Source organism: Eriocheir sinensis, unplaced genomic scaffold (assembly GCF_024679095.1).
Source record: "Eriocheir sinensis breed Jianghai 21 unplaced genomic scaffold, ASM2467909v1 Scaffold953, whole genome shotgun sequence".
Lineage (NCBI taxonomy): Eukaryota > Metazoa > Arthropoda > Malacostraca > Decapoda > Varunidae > Eriocheir > Eriocheir sinensis.
The window spans coordinates 19,890-32,500 of NW_026112334.1; the positions used below are offsets into that span (position 1 = coordinate 19,890).

Consider the following 12,611-nt stretch of genomic DNA (forward strand, 5'->3'; position numbering starts at 1 on the left):
TACTACTACTACTACTACTACTACTACTACTACTACTACTACTACTACTACTACTACTACTACTACTACTACTACTACTACTACTACTACTACTACTACTACTACTACTACTACTACTACTACTATTACTACTACTACTACTACTACTACTACTACTACTACTACTACTATTACTACTACTACTACTACTACTATTACTACTACTACTACTACTACTACTACTACTACTACTACTACTACTACTACTACTACTACTACTACTACTATTACTACTACTACTACTACTACTACTACTACTACTACTACTACTACTACTACTACTACTATTACTACTACTACTACTACTATTAGCTACTAGGGGTTTAATTATGAACAAGTCAGCAATGCTCACTCAGGATGGCGCCTAGCTGTTTCTCAATGCTGATCCTATTTTGAACTCAGCATGCATTAAAGAGTTACTGATTTCAGTCTGTATAGCCACTCTGAGCTCAGCATGGTGGTCTATATATGACAGCATGATCGTTTTCTTGATATGCTGAGTTCGGAGTTCAACATGGATTTAAGTTAAGATTAGCATATGAGTCAGCATGGCCATAAGTTTAAATCAGCTTGCATACGATCGAGTCAGCATGGCTATATCTCTTTCAATGCTGACTTTTTAGAGGCTCAGCATAGGAATTATACAAGTGAACAATGCCGTCATTGAACTCAACTTACTGCATATATTGTGACCTTTATTTCAAGTCAGCATGCATCATGAAGTCAGCATGTGTGACCGTAAGTTTAAATCAGCTTGATATAGCATAAGATATAGCATTTCAGCATACATATCCTTCAACTTAATATCAACTAGAGTAGAAATGCAACGTTTTGGAGTCTTCTGATTAATGTAAAATCACTTAGGTTTAAGGACAGACCACCAAGTCTGGACCATGGGGTCTGTGTGGTCTGATTTTCTATGTAAATCTATGTAAAGGTTGGAACAATTATTAGTTTTGAGGTACAACAATGATCGAGTTTTCCTGTTCCAACGTCCACCTTCCCTTATTAAATATTTCAAAGCCATTATTTACACGGTTTTAGGTTTAATTAAAGAGAAAAAGCGATATAATTACCAGTTTATACAGGAAGAAACGTTGTAACCAATGGCTTTAAGATCTAATTAATACGTGATTCATTCCCCTTCCTCCCTCCCTCCCTCTATCTCTCTCTCCCTCTCTCCATGCTTCACTTAAGGGAGACTACTAAGTGTATTAATAAGAACTCCCTGAAGCCATTATTCCCACATATAAGCTCATTCTATCCTATTGTAAGCCCGTCCTGAAGGGTGATAGAATGGTACACTTTCTGCAGTTTCGTTCGCAAAGTGTCAAGACCCAGACCCAAATTACAGCAAGAGCAAGAGCAGCAGTGGTGTCGTTTTTCCGTGCGAAATAACTCGTTGAAAGATACCTCATCACACACCAGAAAGACTGATTGATTTGCCTTATTTTGATGTTATTTGTCCACCCGTGATCTTTATAAGGGTTAATATTGCCTGTGAGGTAATAATACACCAGACACACGGACCATAGACGCAAGAAATGAGGGAAAATAACGTCTGCTATAATTCTGTCAATAATCAAGCCTATTCCTTTGTTATTTAGCCTTCCAGTGATAACAAATGTTTCTCTGATGTTTGTGCCGTGTATTGGAGACGAAATAGGGTCACAAAACGATAGAAATGACACTGAAATATGGAAAAAATGGGAAGGTAAACATGTGAGAGCTATTTCGTGGAAGTTGGCGGCGAAGTTATTCCCTTATGATCACGTGACTAGCTTTTCTTCCTCCCTGTGGATTTGCTCCGTCTGACGCCATTACGAGTCATGTCTGTTTTATGTGATTCCGTGGGACTTAGCCGCCGCTGTAAAGACGCCATGGAGATCAAAGAGGTGAGGAATGCCTTGTGCTTGTTCTGACATGGGCGATAACGGCGAGAAGTGTGATGAACGTGATCAAAAGGGGATTTAAATGTGGGCTGACCGCGGGGCCTCGGTGTAAGATGGCGGCGCGGTTTGGTGAGGGAAATATTTGTATATATATATTTTTTTTTTCTCTTAAACTACTGGGTATACCGAGACGGGGCTTGAGGTCATGACATATAAGGTCACTATGCTTCTTGAGGTCAAGCGGTGATGTGGGGAAAAGGCGGAAAATGTGTGATATATACAAGATAAGAGGCGGCCATCAGCTTAACGTGTGAACTTTTATCATCGATACTCAGTAAGCCCTTTGACCTCTACCGAGTGAAGAATGAAGGGGGATTGACCTGATATATGAGGTCAGATGAGGCGTGAATGTCGTAAACAATGAATTAGGTTTAGGGGTGAGCTCACAAAGGCGACCGTGTGACCTTATTTAAATGGCCGCCGTGGTCGTCCAGAAGCTCATCGTTTTTTACTGATTTCCGGTAAAGTAGAGTACGTGGCGGCACGGGGTTTGAGGGGCAGGGCGACACGTGCATTGCATTCCTGTGTGTGTGAAGTTGGAGAGCGGGATATAAGCCGGTAAGGTCAGAAAGGTCACGTATATAACTGGCTTGGGGTGTCCGGCTCCATATATGACCTTATTATTAATGACCTCTAAAACCTCCGGGCACTATGATAGGGAGAACTGAGATGAATGACCTAATGTATGGGGTCAAATGAGGTGTGAGGGTCTTAAATATTGAATTATGGGCGTTTAGCGGTGAGGTCATAAGGGCGTAACCGGCGGATGTGACGTATTATCTCAGTTATCAGTAACACCTAAGAACTTTGAACACTATGAGAGGGAGAACTAAGCTGAATGACCTAATGTATGGGGTCAAATGAGGTGTGAGGGTCTTAGATATTGAATTATGGGCGTTTAGCGGTGAGGTCATAAGGGCGTAACCGGCGGATGGGAGCGAACCATACGTGACCTTATATCCGTGAGTTTTGACCAGTGTAAGATGCCTGGGTACTCCTGTATTAAGGATTAGGGTGTATTTGTGTTGTATTATTGCAGATATGAGGTGTGGGTTGTGTTACTCAGGAAATATTGGAGGTTAACGTGAGCTAGAAGTGTTTTAAGGGTGACTCGTCTAGCGGGCGGGGTGAATTTTACGAATTTTTCAGATTTATTTATTTCAGTGTTATTTCTCTTGATTGTTTTGCGTTTTCATCGTCATGGTTGTGATTTCATGTGTGTCTGAGGTGGTATTGATGGTGATTGTGGTGATTTTAGGTGATGCATGTGGTGGTGATGACCCAGGGTGGTGAACCTATTAACTCTAAGGGGAATATGTAGGTTAGCGTTGTTGCCTTGACCACATGTGCTTACCCTAGACCACCGGGTGTCATTCTAGAGTTATACATGCTCCTGGTACTGCGAAGGCTGGCATGAACCTATATTTTGCCTGTCAATATTTACTTTGCTCTCACAGGAGGTTAAGGTTAAAATCTAAGTTTAATCCAAGGTTAGGATAACTTAGCGATGACCAGTATCTTATCCTAGACCTGGGGGCTTCGTGGTGCAGCAGTGGTTAGCAGTTAGCACACTCGGCTCACAACCGAGAGAGCCTGGGTTCGATTCCCGGGCAGAGCGGGAAAATTTGGGAGGCTTTTCCGATACCCTATGCCCCTGTCCACCCAGCAGTGTACCAGGTATTAATCGGGGGTTGTGTCCCGTCTCCTGGGATCTATTCCCTTCTTTAATTCCTTCCCCTTCTGTCTCTCTCCGGCATATGACCACAGATGTTGCGCCGACTAAATGAAATTTTCCAACTTTTTTATCCTAGACCATCGGGTGTTATTCTGGAGGTCTGCTCATGATACTGCGAGGGCCGGAATCGACCTATTTTGTCTGTCAATTTTTATCTTGCTCTCACAGGAGGTAACGTTAAAATCTAAGTTTAATCCAAGGTTAGGATAACTTAGTGCTGACCGAGCATTTTTTTTGTTAATGTTTCCGATATTTTTCAGCCCTTGAATATATAAATAAGTGTGAAGTGATGAGACTTGGGTGTTTTTTCTGGAATAACACCCACTTGTTTAGGATAGATAGGCAGGATAGGCCTCTCACCACACTGCCGTTGATGTCACTGGCGGGAGAGGTGGCTACGGTCATCTCCATACTCACCGCCTCTTAAAATATTGTCTTGGGGTGCAACGCTGTATATATTTGTTTTATTTCATTGTGGTAGTAGAGCGCACGGCAGGTACGGTTAACCCAGTAGCTGTGGGGATCATGTTTCTTAAGTCGGTAGCAGCGATGGGTCAAATTTGTGGCTTTACCGTGTAGCAGCGATGGGCCAAATTTGTGGCTTTACCGTGTAGCAGCGACGGGCCAAATTTGTGCCATGATATAAACCCCCCAAAATAGATGATACATAATCTGATCACAAATGCTTTATATATAACATGAAATGGTTTGTGTGAGGGGTGATTTTTCTCCATTTTTCTCGCTTGGAGGGACCATTAAGAAACATGATCCCTGCTGCTACCACTGGGTTAAAGGCCCTTCCCTCAAAGCGAGAAAAATGAGAAAAAAATCATCACTCACACAAACCACTTCATAATATATATCAATGCATTTGTGATCAGTTTATGGATCATCTATTTATTTATTTATTTATTTATTATTTATTTTTACGTCTTGGCCTATTGCGCCGGTAGGCTTCTTCCCGGTGGATCCTGATGGTCAGTGGTGGGGTTTATATCCTTCTTAATATATCAAGTTACATATCATGGCAAGAATTTGGCCCGTCGCTGGTACACTGTAAAGCCACAAATTTGGGCCCTTGTTACTACCGGGTTAAGTTAGGTCTTGTTAGGATAGCTCAGCAAGTTTGGGCAGGTTAGGATGGCTTAGATTTAATTCTCTAAATATATGGTCTTGGGGGGGACACCTGGAGATACATTTCTGTTTATATTGTGTTTTGATAGTGGCTTGCTAAGACTAGATTAGTTTAATTAAAGTTTGGTTAGGTTAGGATGGCTTAGATTTAATTCTCTTTATATATATAGTCTGGGATGACACATTGAAGCATATGTTTTTACTTTTTGCATATTTGGCGTCGGAACACAGGCTGGGGAAGGAGACGGTGGCTGAGTGGTTAGCGTGCCGGTCCTGCGTTCGCTACGTCATGGATGATGAGGGTTTGAATCTGTCGCTGCCACAGACTACTTGTCCTGAAGACCACCACCATCATCCTGGACTGTATGGGACTGTCCAAGGGAAAGCAAGATGGGGCCGCTGTAAACACTTGCCGGCTTGGGCCCACCACCAGGCCCAGCCGAGGGAGGTAAGGAAAAAGAAAAAAAGTATGGCTAGGTTTGAATAAGTTTTAGGTTAGAATAGCTTAGTATTAAATAATCTTGTAATTATTATTATTGTCATTAATATCATTGCTATTGCAACTCATGTTAATGGAGAGGTATCTTGTATGCCCTCCTGGACGTGACTGACTCTCGTTCACCCTCCATCTCGGACGATATGTCGAGTTAGCTTCACGTTGGTGGTCGGGTGTAGTTCCGGTGCCCCGAGAATAGGGGAACCACCTGCTAAACCCTGGGGTGAAGCCTGCACCTCAAGCATGGCCAGAGGTTGCGGGAGTCTCCGAAACAACCGTAACACTTTGACTTGTGTTTCATATCTTTATCATCTCTACTTGTTAGTAAGATAACGTCAATTCTGTAAAAAATAACATGTAAGATGGTTCTTACGTAAATAGTTTTTTTGAGATATGAGACGCATTAATGGATTTACATTAATTTCAATGGGGAAATTTGTTTTGGTTTTCGAGTGTTTTGGTGTGCGAGCATTATTCTTGAATGAATTAAACTCGTAAATCGAGGTTCGACTGTATATGTACTCCATAAATAGCTAACATAACAGATCGCAGGTCATCGCTAGGTCTGTAAACAATGGGGGGTTCCCCGGGCCAGGCCACAGGGCTCAAGTTAAGAGTCCATGGACTATAGCTAACTAAACTACCTGATAACTAACTAAACTGACCCCCCCTCCCTTCCCCCTTCACACTAGGAGCAAGGTCTCCAGCGGACTGCTTCAGCTTTCAAACACATCGCTGAGTTTAGTGTGGTCACCCGCATGCAGCCCTATGGGGCTTCGTGGTTCAGTGGTTAGCACACTCGGCTCACAACTGAGAGAGCCCGGGTTCGATTCCCGGGCGGAGTGGAAAAATTTGGGCGGCTTTTCCAATACCCTACGCCCCTGTCCACCCAGCAGTGTACCAGGTATTAATCGGGGGTTGTGTCCCGTCTCCTGGAATCTGTTCCCTTCTCCTATAATTCCTTCCCCTTCTGTCTCTCTCCGGCATATGACCACAGATGTTGCGCTGTCCACTAAACAAAACTTTCCACTTTCCACCTGCTACCACCACCGGGCCAATGATAAATATAAATGAAACTCGTTATTGGGGACCAGAAGACAGATTTTGTGTTGGAAGTCAGTAAATATAAGAGGCTGAATACAACAGTCTGGCAATGTTGGCACTGCCTCAAAGTATAGGCCTGGCTGTATGTATAGAGTTATATGAGGGGGGAGAGAGAGAGAGAGAGAGGGAGGGTAGAGGAAGAAAAGTATGTAAAAAAACAAATATGAGAGAGAGAGTATCAATTAATTATCTTATATTATACAGCCCTTGATAGAGAGAGAGATTTCATAATATATTATCCCATGCTGTCTTTCCTGGTACAAGACTTTGAGAGTGGACACATATTTGCAGGCTGGTGTAGCAGTGCCGGGAGGTTCCATAACACAGGGCACTCCTCACCTCAACAACAGTCTCTTCACCGACAAGTAATTCTTCACCAACAAGCTTTTCAGCAGCTTGGAGAAATAGGTAAGCTTTCTCTACTCATTTCCTGCCCTGCCTTCATTACCCCCGCCAGAAGCCCCCAAAGGGTGAACCCGTTATATTGAGCTGTAAAATGTTCAGCAGCTCACTTAGTAACCCAGTGTGTTGTAAAATGTTCAGTACATCCCCTTGCTTAGAGGGAAAGGCCTTTTAACCCAGTGGTTGTAGCAGCGGGGATCATGTTTCTTAATGGTCCCTCTAAGCGAGAAAAATGAGAAAAAATCACCCCTCACACAAACCATTTCCTAATACATATCAAAGCATTTGTGATCAGTTTACACATCATCTATTTTGGGGGGTTTAAATCATGGCACAAATTTGGCCCGTTGCTGCTACACGGTAAAGCCACAAATTTGGCCCGTCACTGCTACACGGTTAATTAAGGGATGATTAGGCTCATAATATATCCTTCAACGTTCTTAGGTGGACTTGATTAATAATAATAATAAGAAGAAGAAGAAGAGATAATGTAATGAGCATATATTGTGTTCTTAAGGGATGATTAGGCTCATAATATATCCTTCAACGTTCTTAGGTGGACTTGATTAATAATAATAATAAGAAGAAGAAGAAGAAGAAGAAGAAGAGATAATGTAATGAGCATATATTGTGCTCTTAAGGGATGATTAGGCTACTAGACAAGTGGAGGAAGAGGCCTGCTGTTGATGTGCCGAGGACCCCCAGTGGGTTAGGTCATTGCTTCCGGCAAAGGCCTATAACAAATGTGTTGACAAAATCCTTTAATATTAAGCTAGAGTTACCATTGTTTGGCTACAACATGGCCTATAGGCATAACAGAAGTGACCAAAGTTTGATGCACGTAGGACTCATACTTCCTGAGTTATGACACAAACAGTGATGTGTTTCTTGGATTCCCGGAAAATGATATTTTTGAAGTAAAAAATCTCCCAGAATGCTTATTTATGGGGGGATTTTGAAAAAAAAAAAAAAAAACACCCCTTGTGACATAAACACGCCACCTGTCCGCTTGTCAAAACCAATATTTTTTGTCCCTGAAGGCTGTACAGGGACCTAGGGAAAATAGAGGGAGTTGAGGGGGGCAGAGCATTAAGATAGGTTAGAGCTGTCTGTAGTACGAGCCTCCCATAGCTCAGAGGGGCCAGCCTCAGACAGACTGGTTAAGGAGTGCTACGCGGCTCTCCCGCCGTGGTGGGCGCCGATTTCATCCCCGGGGCCGGCAAAACCTTTCCTTGTCTGGATTAATTTCTCGTGTGTTAAGCTACACACACTGTGCTCGTGTGAGAGTGTAGAAAGGAGAACATTCAGGGCGTTTCATGTGGTCCACAACAGGGATATCGTGTGCTGGCCCCAGGCGCTGAAAAGTCAATCATTTAGTGGTACATAGGGTGCTTCGTGGTGCAGTGGTTAGCACACTCGGCTCACGACTGAGAGAGCCCGGGTTTGATTCCCGGGCGGAGTGGAAAAATTTGGGCGGCTTTTCTCATACCCTACGCCCCTGTCCACCCAGCAGTGAATGGGTACTACCAGGTATTAATCGGGGGTTGTGTCCTGTCTCCTGGGGTCTGTTCCCTTCTCCTATAATTCCTTCCCCCTCTGTCTCTCTCTGGCATATGACCACAGATGTTGTGTCCCGTCTCCTGGGGTCTGTTCCCTTCTCCTATAATTCCTTCCCCCTCTGTCTCTCTCCGGCATATGACCACAGATGTTGTGTCCCGTCTCCTGGGGTCTGTTCCCTTCTCCTATAATTCCTTCCCCTTCTGTCTCTCTCCGGCATATGACCACAGATGTTGTGTCCCGTCTCCTGGGGTCTGTTCCCTTCTCCTATAATTCCTTCCCCTTCTGTCTCTCTCCTGCATATGACAAAAGATGTTGTGTCCTGTCTCCTGGGGTCTGTTCCTTCTCCTATAATTCCTTCCTTCTGTCTCTCTCCGGCATATGACCACAGATGTTGTGTCCCGTCTCCTGGGGTCTGTTCCCTTCTCCTATAATTCCTTCCCCTTCTGTCTCTCTCCGGCATATGACCATAGATGTTGTGTCCCGTCTCCTGGGGTCTGTTCCCTTCTCCTATAATTCCTTCCCCTTCTGTCTCTCTCCTGCATATGACCATAGATGTTGTGCCGACTAAACCAAACTTTCCAGATTTAGTGGTACATAGAAAGTAACATTGCCTCCATAGTAAATATCATCATGCCTTGCACAGAAATAAATAGTCAGGGTCTCAAAAATAATAGGCTACCCCTTCCTCAACAATACACATTATTATTATTATTATTATTATTATTATTATTATTATTATTATTATTATTATTATTATTATTATTATTATTATTATTGTTATTATTATTATCATTATTATTATCATTATTATTTCTACTACAATTTTTATTTCTTCATAGCTTACACTGGTATAGGAAATTGCCTCTTTCATATTTGTTATTATTATTATTATTATTATTATTATTATTATTATTATTATTATTATTTCAGCGTGAAGATGTCAGGTCGCAATGCGTTGGTCCATCGGAGCACCTTCCAGAACGCCAACCAGGTGGTGGAGTTGACCACACGCTCCATTCCCAAGGCTCACCACCACCACCACCACCACCACCACCACCAGCGAGGACATCAACACCATTCACCACCACCATTGAGGCCAGATCACACCACCACCAACACCAGGGTGCTCTATGAAGGGTTTAGTGTCATGTCGTCAAGTCCATCTCCCTCAATCTGTTCTGGGACCATTTTAGTTACAATTTTCTGTATCCTTTCCAGCTCCACATACTCCTCCTTTCTGCTGCCTGTCAGTCCATGCTTCTATGTTTCTTCCCGCAAGCTGTTCCATGTGTTAACACTTCTATGTGAAAAACTTTACTTTTTCCAGTCACTTAAACAGGCTCCTTTGTTAAGTTTCCCTCCGTGTCCTCTCAGCCCCTGCGTTAGTGATGCTAAGAAGAGATCATCTCTATCCACCTCATCAAACAGGGGGCTTCGTGGTGCAGTGGTTAGCACACTCGGCTCACGACCGAGAGAGCCCGGGTTCGATTCCCGGGCGGATTGGAAAAATCTGGGCGGCTTTTCCGATACCCTACGCCCCTGTCCACCCAGCAGTGAATGGGTACTACTACCAGGTATTAATCGGGGGTTGTGTCCCCCCGTCTCCTGGGGTCTGTTCCCTTCTCCTATAATTCCTTCCCCTTCTGTCTCTCCCTGGCATATGACCACAGATGTTGCACCCAATAAACAAAACTTTCCAACTCTTTCCTCATCAAACTTATTTACCAACTTGTACAGTGTGATCAAATCTCCTCTCTCCCTTCTTTGTTCCAGTGTCGTCAAGTCCATCTCCCTCAATCTGTCTTCATACGTCATATTCGAGAGTTCTGGGACCATTTTGTTGCAATTCTCTGTCTTGAGTCCAACCTCATAATCTTCCTTTGCATAGTTTTTCCTTTTTTCCTTATATGCCTCATCTTGGTATTCAAATCCTTCCATAGTTGTCACCTGTCATAGTTGATGCCATTCTTTCCTAAGGGGCACTCGTGACTGACTCCTTCATCTAACTCAACATTTTTTGTGAAAATTAGGTCAAGTCTTGATGGTTGGTCATCCCCTCTTAGCCTTGTTTCTCCTTTAACCCACTGCATCAACAGATTATCACATCAGGTGTGTGTGTGTGTGTGTGTGTGTGTGTGTGTGTGTGTGTGTGTGTGTGTGTGTGTGTGTGTGTGTGTGTTTACCTAGTTGTAGTTTTACAGGCCTGGGCTTTACGCTGGTGTGGTCCCGTCTCCGTATCTACATTTATCCAACTTTTCCTTGAAGCTTTGCACACTCCTTTCTGATACTACATCCTCACTTAGTCTGTTCCAAAGCTCTATACTTCTTTGCGGGAAGCTATATTTCTTTATGTCTCAAGCATCTTCCCTTCCTCAATTTTTTACTGTGTCCTCTTGTGTGTTCCTCTTGGTGGTAATTTCTTCTTTTAGTGGTAACTCCTCATTGTCTACTTCCATTTTGCTCAGTAATTTGTAGATTTGTATTAGGTCTACCCTCTCTCTTCTTTGTTCTAGTGTTGGTAAGTCCATTTCCTGTAGTCTCTCCTCGTATGTCAATACCTGGAACCATTTTTGTTGCCATTCTTTGTATTCTTCCTAGTTTCTTTGTGTTTCTTCTTATGGGGAGACCACACTACCTCCGCATGTGTGTGTGTGTGTGTGTGTGTGTGTGTGTGTAAGATTGACTGACTGATGAATGAATAACTGTGAGATTAAGTAAATAACTTCCTGATGGAGTGGATGATTGACTTGGCAACCTGTAGCTTTACTCTCAGCCATTTCAAGTTCCCGACTGATGTACTAACACCCCCTCAGATTGGCTACAGTGAAGGTCGTGGCAGCCAATCAGAGAACATACTGAAACTCCTGCTGTGAGCTACTCGATCCTGAGGGCCAAGACCTGCGCCCTCACCACCCCTGTAAAGGATGCCCAGCTGACCCAACCCTCCTTGGTGAGTCTGTCCCACTTAATGTTGCAAGAGTTATCCGGTATACCTTCACTCTCTCATGCTTTCCCTATGTCCTGTGCTGTCCAACTTAATGATGTGAGAGTTAACTGGTGTTTTCACTATCATCTTTTTAGAGAGTCTGATTAAAAAAACTAATGCAGGAGTCATGGTATCTTCACTCTTTTGTTCCTGTTGAGTGCCTGGACTTATCTGATGTCTTGTGCTGTCCAACTTATTAATGCAAGAGTCATGGTATCTTCACTCTTTTGTTCCTGTTGAGTGCCTGGACTTATCTGATGTCTTGTGCTGTCCAACTTATTAATGCAAGTCATGGTGTTTTTTGTTCCTGTTGAGTGCCTGGACCTATCAGCTGTCTTGTGCTGTCCAACTTATTAATGCAAGAGTTGGCCTTTATCTTCACTCTTAGCCCCTTCACTACGGCCGGGCCAAAACAGCGCCCCATGCCATATCCGGGGTCGCCACGCGCACCAAATTTCAAATGTCGCTATTGAATATAACAAGTTTTCAGCCATAAACTCAACACAATCACCATGTATTATATAAGAAAACATGCAGAATCAAATGGTGCACATAAAGAAACATAAATTAATTGATCATTTTGAGATGTAAGCGTAAATATAGAGATAAAATAACTTGTGTATTGGTTAAAGCGAGCCAGTATGCGCGTCCTGGGATGTGGTACGGGGCACGCAAGGACACAGTATACGCGTCCTCGTGTTGTAGGGGTTAAGCCCATAGCTGGGCACGATAACAGAAAACCTTATTCCCGATAACTGATAACTGATAATGAAAAACCTTAACGGCGATAACCGATATTCGTTAACTAGAGACACAAATATAGGCGATAACCGATAACCGATACCCAATATAAATCCACAATTCCGATACTAGCTAGCGATAAGTCCGATAAGCGAAAACGATACTATATTGATATTTCAGATAGAACAACATTGATGAATTCAAATTTTCATTATCTGTATTTTAGGAAACTTACAAAACCTTAAAACCACACGTTGACACGTACATATGGACGGTAATACTAAAAATGCCTGAATCGGTGTTGTGTTGTTTGGCGTCCCCACCGTCAAAAATTGTTTACAAACACTGGTCTCTTGTGAACGGTGCATGCTCAGACCAGCGAGCGTAGACCTGTACAGTCTCACAAAGCTTTTAAACCGTAATTAAGAGTTGCTGGAAGGCTGAATCAGACATATAGTACCA

The 12,611-nt window shown here is 43.1% G+C and overlaps 2 protein-coding genes across 7 annotated transcripts in view; one reads left to right on the forward strand and one right to left on the reverse strand.

Moving 5' to 3' along the window:
- LOC126995010 (uncharacterized) overlaps positions 1-12,611 on the reverse strand; it is a gene marked incomplete at its 3' end in the record, with an annotated part of 61,410 nt that overhangs the window by 19,155 nt on the left and 29,644 nt on the right. The window lies entirely within an intron of this gene.
- Positions 1,793-12,611, forward strand: part of LOC126995012 (uncharacterized) — a 13,966-nt gene continuing 3,147 nt past the window's right edge. For 4 of the 6 annotated variants that reach the window (XM_050854317.1, XM_050854318.1, XM_050854321.1 and 1 more), the window contains exons 1-4: positions 1,793-1,934; positions 5,092-5,308; positions 6,752-6,868; positions 9,353-11,372. In XM_050854317.1, the coding sequence (XP_050710274.1) occupies positions 9,360-10,295 (936 nt within the window). In that variant the 5' untranslated portion in view covers positions 1,793-1,934; positions 5,092-5,308; positions 6,752-6,868; positions 9,353-9,359 and the 3' untranslated portion in view covers positions 10,296-11,372. Of the gene's footprint in view, positions 1,935-2,036; positions 2,061-2,137; positions 2,550-5,091; positions 5,309-6,751; positions 6,869-9,352; positions 11,373-12,611 lie in introns of those variants that run through there. The other 2 variants (XM_050854320.1, XM_050854319.1) reach the window with 2 other exon arrangements.